General features: G+C 44.7%; 1 protein-coding gene across 1 annotated transcript in view; it reads left to right on the top strand.

The window, feature by feature from the left end:
- Nucleotides 1-1888: 1888 nt before the first annotated feature.
- LOC134458682 (metal transporter CNNM4) overlaps nt 1889-10967 on the top strand; it is a 48044-nt gene continuing 38965 nt past the window's right edge. The window contains exons 1-2 of the mRNA XM_063211112.1: nt 1889-3281; nt 10485-10628. Coding sequence (XP_063067182.1) covers nt 1892-3281; nt 10485-10628 — 1534 coding nt within the window. The 5' untranslated portion in view covers nt 1889-1891. The remainder of the gene's footprint in view (nt 3282-10484; nt 10629-10967) is intronic.

Below are 10967 nucleotides of genomic sequence, written 5' to 3'. Positions count from 1 at the left end.
AAACCAGTGGCTGTCCTGTGGCCTCTGCCCTTGATGTCGTCCCACTCTTAGAGAAAACAAGTTCCCCTGCTGCCAACCAGCATACACTGCCTTTTTTTGGGGGGGGGCATTCTGATTGCAAATGAGAGAATGACCTTTGAATTATGTTTTAGCAAGATGTTGAATAAATAATCAGATCATCAGTGACGTTAAATTGGAAGTAATGAGGCCAGACAGAAAAGGACGGGAGGAACTAGATCGACTGGGACCCGTCTGGAGAGAAGAGTAGATGGGCTAGAAAATGGACGCGCTGCCTCTGACATGTGACATATGAGCCCCTCAGGACAAAATGCAGTCTGCAGATTTTGACTGCTGTCATGAACGTGTGAGAAAACTGTTCTCACTGTGTGATGAGTTGTCACTGTTGTACCATCAGCAGATTTGTAAAATGTAATTACGCTCACATAATGTTCACTTTTTTAAATGGCAGAGGATTAATTTTGATAGTGAGAAAAAGTCCGCTGACGACCAGGATTTCTTATGCTCCCAAAATTTATTTTAGCGTGACGTTTCAGACGTCTGAAGAAGGGGTAAAACCCGAAACGTCACGCAAAAATAAATTTTGGGAGCATAAGAAATCCTGGTCGTCAGCGGACTTTTTCTCACTATCATCAAGTCACTTGTGGTCCTGCTCCCAGGTCAGACGTTCCTGTGGATGTGCGAGCTTTCCATCATTACCTCAGAGGATTAATTTTCTAATTCAAAAACTTTGAATAATAGGCATCAGCAATGCTGACATTTGTTTATTGATATATTTAGTTATCGTCACTTTTAACCATGCTTTTTCCAACAACAAAAACGAGCAATGTTGATGTTATTGCCAGATACTACCACTAGGTGGCACGCTTACACAACATGTATCAGAGCCATGTATCAGAGCGTACGGCTCTGACATGTATCTGGACATCTCTTGACATGTGTATGGATCAGCTCATGTGTCTGTAATTTCGTGAAAATGAAAACGTTTTTGGAGGAGAATATAATATTTTCTGAGCTTGTCTAAATCTTTGTTAAAAAGAAATAAAGCCGTGTGTCTCAAATGTTGTCTGTATATTGTGTTTTGCATGGAGTGCCCTATTACATGTCTACGTGAAGTTAATGGTGCTAGCGTCACCTCGGGACATCTGAAACTGCCGTGTCGTTTCACCTGCACACCGCTTTTCCGAGAAAGGACGGCGCCTGACCCGGTGTCCGACCCCGGGAAGCAGAGATGCTGACAGGGCTTGTGCAGTGCGGTGCGCTCGGCTGTGCCACGCTGTGCCATGTGAGTTTACATAACACAGCTGCTGCCGTACAATGGGCGCAGAAGCCAACTGGCACGCGCTTCTCCCCTCTTGTCTATCGAGCTCACAAGTTTCATTGGTGTCTGTTCAACAGACCATGACAAAGTCATAATGCATTGTCTACATCAAAACCATGACCACAAATTTGACTTCGTGGCTATTGTGGTGGTTTTAATTTACGTTGCACAGCAGGCCTAGGTAAATGGCAAATGAATACCGGTTTTTCCATTTATAAAGATGCACACTTCATTAGCTGACTGCACCATTATTATTACATGGTTGGGTGTCATCTGAGTGACCTCTGAAATGACCTTGTCCAAGGACTCCCCACTGACGCCATTCACCGGTCGTTACCCCTGAATACTGTGCAGTTTTAAATGCAAGGTCAAATATGACAGCCAGGTGTCTACTCTCTCACAGGCTACTGACACTTCGAATTTTGCGTCTACCTGACAGCTCCCGTAGGCGTTGCTGCAGAATTTATTATGGTAATACATGTTAATGAGGGGGGCGGGATGCGACAAGTGAGTAAGTGACGTCACCCGCTGCCTGCAGAGAGTGAAACAAACATGGCGACAGACTGGAGTGGACAGGGGCACATTATAACTTTAATCGTTTTTCTTTGGAGCGCCGTTGGTGGACGTACAGAGACAGCAAGTGTAATCGGGACCCAAGTCCTGGGCATGCGGCTGGAGAGGAGCGATAAACCAGCCACGACAACACAAGAAGGAGTCATTCAGGTAACAGAGGAGAGCACTGTCCAGCTCAGGTTTTATGGGGTACAGTTCAACTCGGACTCCTCGTCAGAGATAAGGTTCATTGAACACGGGGAAGAGGAGGATGGGGATTATTTTATCAACGGAAATGCTAACAGGACTTGTACAGATTTCACCAAAGATTTCACCGTTAGTAGCTTCATGAATGTCAGCGCGCGAGGGACATCAGGGATGGTCAGCATCCACATCAAACCGCTTCGCAAGACCGAAAGCCAGAAAGATTACAGTCTCTGCGTGAGGGATGGCCCGGGTGACAAGTGGATCCAGTTGGCAGACACCGATGGCAGAGTTCGGGTGGTCGAGGAGAAGCAGCCCTTTATACCTTTCTGGTTGCAAGGAATTATGGTGTCCGTTCTTTTAGTACTGTCCGGTTTGTTCAGTGGGCTTAATCTGGGTCTGATGGCACTTGATCCCATGGAACTTCGTATCGTCCAAAGTTGTGGCACAGAAAAGGAAAGGAGGGATGCACGCAAAATCGAGCCCATCCGGAGGAAAGGAAACTACTTGCTGTGTTCACTTTTGCTCGGCAACGTGCTTGTCAACACCACCTTGACCATTATGATGGACGAACTGATCGGGTCAGGGCTAGGGGCAGTGATCGCCTCCACTGTTGGCATCGTGATTTTCGGGGAAATCATCCCCCAGGCTCTCTGCTCCCGTCACGGTTTAGCAGTCGGTGCTAACACGGTAGTGTTGACCAAATTCTTTATGCTGCTCACATTCCCGTTATCTTTCCCCATCAGCAAACTGTTAGACTGCGTCTTGGGACAGGAGATGGGCAACGTGTACAACCGGGAGAAACTCGTGGAGATGCTGAAAGTCACCGAGCCCTACAACGACCTGGTGAAAGAGGAGCTCAACATGATCCAGGGGGCTCTTGAGCTGAGGACCAAGACGGTGGAGGACGTCATGACCCCGATCAGCAACTGTTTCATGATCCAGGCCGACACCATACTGGACTTCAACGCCATGTCGGACATCATGGAGAGCGGATACACGCGCATCCCCGTCTACGAGGACGAGCGCTCCAACATTGTTGACATTCTGTATGTCAAGGACTTGGCCTTCGTCGACCCAGACGACTGCACCACCCTCAAAACTGTCACCAAGTTCTACAACCACCCGGTCCACTTTGTGTTCCATGACACCAAACTGGATGCCATGCTGGAGGAGTTTAAAAAAGGTGTGTGTGTGTGTGTGTGCCAGCGTGTGTGTGCCAGCAATGAATGGGAGAGTGATGCACAACTTTGGTACAACTCACTCTGTCAATGCTCATGATGATAAGTCACACCGGTTGTAACGCAGCGGCTGTGCATATAAAAATAGCAATGCGTTCGACTCACGAGAACAGCTGTTTGCAATGTATTTCTGTAGAGGTGGGAAGGCATTGCATTGATGCTTGTCACTACCACTTCCTGTGCATAGTGTAAGATGATCCCTCCCCTGTGGCCGCTTGGATGCTGCTGTTGTCTTCAGGGGTAGTGAATCGGGATTGGGCAATTTCTGAAAGTATGGAGATGTTGTGAACTGTACAAAATGTAGGCCTAATATATCCCTACATTTTGATCAGGTTTTCTCTAGGTTCTAATGGCTATTTGTTTTCATGTAATAAGCTTAAAGGTCCATTTCCCCACTCCCACTCCCCAGCTGCAGGAAAGGACTTATTAGGCCTTCCCATTAGGTTTAACTGTGGACTCAGCCTGATTATTGAGCCTTTGACTGACAGCATAAACCAATTGTTTACTGTATACACACAGAGACACACACACATGCACACAGAGGCATAATATACATTCCCCTCAATGGCCCCCACTGGGTATTGATGAGTGGAAAGGATGAGAGTGTGTGCATGGGAGCCGTGCAGCTTGGTGCACTCCGAGTGGGTCACCATGACTGATAGTTGTTTGCTGGTGTCTGGACCAATCAGTGTCTTCCTCATCCCCATGGCGGGAGTCGTAATGTGACAGAGGTCAGCAAAAGTCACCCATCAAGGCCTTCCCTGGCCATAGGCACTGCCTGCCGCTTGTTTCCTAGTCCAGGGTAGCAGCATACTCTAGGTTATTACTAAAGGACAAAATCACAAGTATCAGTCATGGAGAAGCATTTGAGGTTGCCTGGAATATTTATTTATTTGTTAAATTCTAAGGAACATTTATTTATTTGTTAAATTTGTTAAATTCTAAAAGGAAGGAGTATATCTGTGGAATGAGGGTACTTTGGAAACATTCCACATAAGAATGCACTCTTAATCATAACGGGGAATATTCTGATTTCCCACACCATGTTCTATGCACCCTAATGTTCTTTTCAATGATCCTCCAACCTTGAAGATCATCAGGTTAACAATTAAACTTTATGACAACAATTAATCTCACCATAATTTGTGCACTTAGCATAAACCATGGAGACCTGAGGTTGGGATGCTTTTTTTATGTGGTTTATGTAAAGGCAGCATTGGTTGTCGAGGAGACTGTGTAAACCTGGCCTCGCTTCTGGATGGTGAATACCTCCGTTGCAGAGCAAATCCAAGCTGTACTCAAGTGGGTGTGTCCGCCAATGTACTGCAGTCATAGTAGCACCCAAAGGCGCTTGTGAAGACTCGTACTGCTCTGAGATGTATCCTCTTGAGTTTCTCCTCAAAACAAACCCTCCTCATCGGTACTGACATTAATATGTATATCTAGTCTGCATTTTCACCCACTAATGGTATTTTTCCAATTATGCCCTCTTTTGTAATTTGCTTAGGATAAAAGAGGAGAGTAGAGAGTAGAATAGAGTATCATTTATTGATCCCAGAGGGAAATTAAGGTGTTGAGAAGATTGAGTCTACTAAATGTAATGTTATGTTTAAGAACATCCCTTCAAGGCCTGGGGCCTATACTACAAAGTCAGGACTCCTGGTTCTTCTATTAGATGTTTACCTCTTAACTTGACCTGGTTTACTCCTGAACCAGCTTTGCCGTATAGGCCCCTGGCCCTTTGATGCAGAAGGAAAAGCCAGGTTCACTCTCACTGTTTGTTGACATTGTAACAACATTGCTTTTGACATTTCCCAGAGTCTCAACTAGTAGATTAAGACTTTGCCATTCCCATTTTGCCAAATAACAACCTTACAATCGAGGATCTGAATGAAAGGGTTAAATGTGTAAATGCAGGCAGAGGGAGATGCTCCATTTATGTCCCTTTCTCTCCCTGTGTACAGTTCCATTCCATTGTGCTTTTGTCATATTGTGAGGCGTCCTGTCACATTGTGGGCCACAAGGAGCCCTGTGATGCCACTGCATTGTAGCAAGAGGGGAAGTCGAAAAGGAAGCTTTCTCCTCTCTGTTCCTCTCCGTTCCTCTCCTCTCCTCCTCTTTCCTCTCCTCTCCTCTCCTCTCCTCTCTGTTCCTCTCCGTTCCTCTCCTCTCCTCTCCTCTCCTCCTCTTTCCTCTCCTCTCCTCTCCTCTCTGTTGCTCTCCTTTCCTCCCCTCAGAGGGCAGGCAGACTGATGTCTTGTTTTCATGCTGTGAGTGAGTGTTTTTATGCGGCGAGTGCTCTGTATTGTGGAAGTACTCCTACTGACTACACACACACACACACACACACACACACACACACACACGCACACACACACACACACACACATGCAGACTCTGCCCCTCTCTGACCTCATGTGGAGTGGAGGGCTGCTTAGAGATTCAGAGAAAATTGTTGCAAAAAAGAAACCCATACACAGTCTTGCACACTCTGTCTCTGGTAGACAGACCACACACACACACACACACACACACACACACACACACACACACACACACACACACACACACACACACAGTGACATGACCTCAGCTGGAGGGTTGTGCTGAATCCAAAGAGATATGCACTCAGTAGAATGAGCCAGCATCACAGTGTAGTTTTCTGCCTCTCTACTTTTTCACCCCTCTTTTTCTTCCTTCCTGTTCCCTCCATATATCTTTCTTTATCTCTCCTCTCCTCTCTTCCCTACATTTTCTCTATCCTCTTTTATTCCTTACCATCTCCTCCCATCCCACACATTCATACCCAAGTCCCATTCTCTATCTCTTTCCCCCATTGTTGTCTTGTTCACACGTCTCAAAAATTGTCCTTCTCCAAATTTGTCCTGCACCTGGCTGAGTTGTGGTTCAGTTGTGGCTACTGAGTCAGCTGTGCGTGTGTGTGCGTGTGTGCGTGTGCGTGTGTGTGCGTGTGTGTGTGTGTGTGTGTGTGTGTGTGTGTGTGTGTGTGTGTGTGTGTGCGTGTGTGCGTGTGTGTGTGACTGCTGATGGAGCTGCCAGCCGGGGGGGCGTTGTAGTGATTGACAGCAGCAGGTCGATAGCCATAAGTGCACGCTGTGAATAATTAATGCGCAGAAAGGCCAGTGGTGCGGCTTCCCGCTACGTCGCTAATAATATTCGCCATCATGTGGAGCCCCCTCTAAACAGAGACCAGTACACACACGCACACACCTAAGAAACTGAACCTAAACTAGTATACACACACACACACACCTGAGAAACAAAGCATAAACCAGTACACACACTCACACACATAGTAACACATCTGAGAACCTCAGCGGAAACCAATACACACACCCACACCCACACACACACACACAGCTTCTACAGTACCATGGGCACCGGCAGCGCTCCATGGCCTTAATGAGTACTATTGCGCAGAGCAGGCAGGCAGCATCACAGCAGCAGTCCCTGTGCAGTGCACTGCGTCTTGTTGTGAAGAGTGTTGCAATGCAGGATGTGAACTCTACTGCTGTCCCAGAAAAGGATGAAATGATAAGAAAAAAAACCCTTTAGGCTTATACTGCACACTAGGCCTGCAGCTCTGTTAGATCTTTCTTCTTCTTCTTCTTCTTCTTCTTCTTCTTCTTCTTCTTCTTCTTCTTCTTCTTCTTCTTCTTCTTCTTCTTCTTCTTCTTCTTCTTCTTCTTCTTCTTCTTCTTCTTCTTCTTCTTCTTCTTCTTCTAACTGCCTTAATTTTAGCTGGCTCAGTACTACAGTACAACTAAATCGATGCACATCGGGAGGTGGAGGTGAGGAGGGATTATTTCTGACTACAAAGCGCTTGTCTGGATCAATGCGTATTGAAGGCATTATTTTTCAACTACAGAGGGCACTGCTGGATGTTTGGAGCTCCCATCTGTGTGTCCTTTTAAATTCTGACTTCACTCACATCATTCCCATGCTTTGTGGGGCTATTTTTTTATAGAGCTGTTTTTACCACATTTAGTGTGATAAACTGTAGTCATTCTTCCACCTGGGTGAAGATCCCTAGTTTAGTCCCTGAAATCAGCTGTTGTACAGTAGAGTGTGCATTTGACATTTGATGGCAAATAGCTTTAATAACTTTTTCAATGTTTTTTAGGTGTCAAATTAATTCTTGCTTCTGGACCTACGGTGTCCATTATAGGAAAGTTTTAGAACGAAAATCAAATTAGAGTAAGTGCACACTGTGTAGGTGAATAAAATCTGCATTAGCCTAAAAGCTTTCAACGTCCGATATAGTCTGTTCCTCTTTAGGTCCAGGCTGCTTTTACCATCTCAACTGTATGCATTAACATCTGCCCACAAAATACTGTCCTATAGTACCCATTACCTGCAACAGCCCTGATTATGTGGAGCTATATCAGTGGTGTGGCTAGCTACTAGGTATGGGAATTATTGGCAAATACACTATTTAAAAATAAATGGCTACTATAGAATTTACTATTCTCTCTGTGACTGTAAATAGTGTATGTGGGACTTTCTGACACGTCTTTCATGTTGAAGATGAAAGACAATCTATTCGTACTTGCTGAGCAAATGTAGAAATGTAATGAAACTTTGCACTAATCTTCATTGTCACAGCACAGTAAGGGAGGCACATACTGATTTTTTATGAGGGGGTCTGTCTGCATTTTTATGGCTGAGGATTTTGAGACCGGCATTTGGGTCAAAAAAAAGAGTGTGAACAAAATGGGCACCCCCCTCCCCCAGTAAAATTGGCTGTAACACGGAGAGTATACATCTTACATTCAAATAAATGTACAGTGTTTCTCTTAAGTACCATGGGTACACTTGGTAATATTTTCAGATTTCTTTGAGACCTAAGTGAGCAGGCTCCTGTTGATTTGGCGTGGAATGACCCTTTTCAAATTTTCGAATTCAAAAAGACTATTCTTAATTACAATGTATATTGAATATTCAAAAATAGATCCCATCCCTATTAGCTACAATATGTTTTGGGGATGCATTGTGTTTCTCAACCAGGGTGCCGGGGAAACGTGGATGATAAATCAATTATGTAATATAATGCATATTTGTCTGAATTAATAAATGAATGCTTAGTCAGTGGAATATTTCATCTGCCATTTACGCACAATAAAGTAAATTTAAGTCACCCTAGTAAGTTGCAACTTCGAACGTAGGTTGTGCGACATCTCCAAATGTGTTACTTTTCTAAGCTTGTGTGATATCAGATGCGATGCCATGTTACGGCTTGTTGGTTTGGGGTGCCTTGACTTTTTTCATGAATTGAAAGTGTGCCTCGCCTAAAAAAAGGTTGAGAAACACTGCATTAGATTATTGCATTGTTTTTTTTTTCAATGTTCAAAAAATAATTATTGACATTTTCGTTATCCAGTCAGCCTTGGCCAGTGCAAAGTGCGAAGTCATTGGGCATTAACCAGCTCAGCCTCTCTGTTTGGATAGGCAGCCAAGCACTGAAAAAATAATTTAAGATTAAACACACTAGGAAAAGACGTGCTTATGCATAGGTCAAACTTTTTGGATGTTGTTGCTCCAGCAGTAAAAATATAACCTGGCTTTTTTAAGAGGCGGCAGTGTAAAGTGACATTCTCCTGTAGCGGGAGTATTGTGAGGATGGAGGCCAAAATGAGGGCAAGGTGTCTTTGGCAGAGGGACCATCCTGGAATCCTGTTACTCACTCTGGCGTGTCTCTCTGTGACATTTGAAGATTTTCTCTGTTTACATTCACAGAAGCAGAGTAGCCGACATCAGTCAGTGGGAACAATAGCAAATAAATCCGCTGAACTTTCAGCATCTAAAGTCATCTAAAGTCTAGCTTAAGATGGACATCCCATTATTAGTTCTCATTCCAGTCAAGTCAACTTTTATTGTCAGTTTCTTCATATGCACTGACAGGTCATACAAGGAAATTGAAATGCCATTTCTCTCTCTTTCCACTATTCCACTATTATTGTCCTATGAAGGTGCATCATATGAATGATAGTCAGTTAGTCAGGGTGGTAATTCTGTCTTTGCCGTCTTTGAGCAGTATTTAGGCGGTGTGTGTGTGTGTGTGTGTGTGTGTGTGCGTGTGTGTGTGTGTGTGTGTGTGTGTGTGTGTGTGTGTGTGTGTGTGTGTGTGTGTGTGTGTGTGTGTGTGTGTGTGTGTGTGTGTGTGCGTGCGTGCCAGCATGCCAGAGTGACATGGCTGCTTTGGGCCTGCAAACAGCTGAGGCAGTCACAGCCCCGCTTCAGTTATTATTTTAGCACTGCTGATTTGGAGGGAAAAGCCTTCTCATTGACGGGAGGAAACAGGCCTGTGTAAGAGGTTTTTATCATTATTCTTGGCTTCGTCCTTTGTCAAAGAAGCCAAAATGTTTGTATCCCATTACTTACAAGACAAAAAACGTCACGAAAATGTATAAGGAGCTCTCCTCATCCTTTATGGGACAGGCAAAGTGTAAAATAAAAATAAGGTCAATTGTCAGGCTTGTAAATAATCATTTTAAATGCAAAGCTGTTGCTTGAATTTGTTGCAGTCTTGTCATCGCAGTTGTTGTGACTGAAATCAGCATTTGAATAATGTCACGATTCCCAATGGCGACCTATCAGATGTTGGTCAAGGTGATGAATTTGGAGGAGCAGTGACGCATTGCACTAATGCACTATACCAGGGTTTCCCAAACTGGGGTGCGTGCACCCCTGGGGGGGGGTGCGCGAGTTGAATAGAGCAATGGCAGATATGTGCTTTCATGCTGTATAAAAGTCTATTGTAAATGAGGTTTCCCTAAATGGCTCTGTATGAATGATGCAATGATTTGTGCTGTGTGTGAAGCCATATTTGAGTGGCCATAAGTAGACCTACACCAAAACATTCGCTTAGGGGGTGCGCAAACCACATTGAAATGTACAAGGGGGTGCGCAAGGAAAAAAGTTTGGGAACCACTGCACTATACCATAAATGGGCTACACGTCCACTGAGACCCTACCCCATCTCTATCTAATTTCTCATCATAATCTTCACTGTTCTATCTACATTACAGACATAAAAGCCCATAATGTTATATATTATAAACATATGTTATGATGACTTTGCCATGTGAATCTCTGAGAACTAACCAGGCCCTGGTCTCTCGCTTCAGGGAAGTCCCACCTAGCCATCGTGCAGAAGGTGAACAACGAGGGGGAGGGCGACCCCTTCTATGAGGTGCTGGGGCTGGTCACCCTGGAGGACGTCATTGAGGAGATCATCAAGTCCGAGATCCTGGATGAGTCCGACCTCTACAGTAAGTTGTCGTGTGCGTCTGTGTGTGTGTGTGTGTGTGTGTGCGTGTGTGTGTGTGTGTGTGTGTGTGTGTGTGTGCGTGTGTGTGTGTGTGTGTGTGTGTGTGTGTCCTCCAATGGCGAGGTTCATCAGTAGTCTTCTTTATTTATATAAAGCTCACTTCATGTGGTGCATCCCTCCCTACCTCTATTGTAACTGACAAGATTTAAAAGCCAGCTGTCCCATAACTCCCATCTCCTCTTGTGCTCGTGGGATTTAAGAGTTGGCTGACCTTTTGTTTAATTTAGCTGGTTTCCATGTAAACTCAATGTTATTCGGCCTCCTTTTCTCCCACTCTCAA

This window comes from Engraulis encrasicolus, chromosome 11 (assembly GCF_034702125.1).
Source record: "Engraulis encrasicolus isolate BLACKSEA-1 chromosome 11, IST_EnEncr_1.0, whole genome shotgun sequence".
NCBI classification, from domain to species: Eukaryota; Metazoa; Chordata; class Actinopteri; order Clupeiformes; family Engraulidae; genus Engraulis; species Engraulis encrasicolus.
The sequence above is the reverse complement of the archived record's forward strand: the minus strand, read 5'-3'. Positions and strand labels throughout refer to the sequence as shown.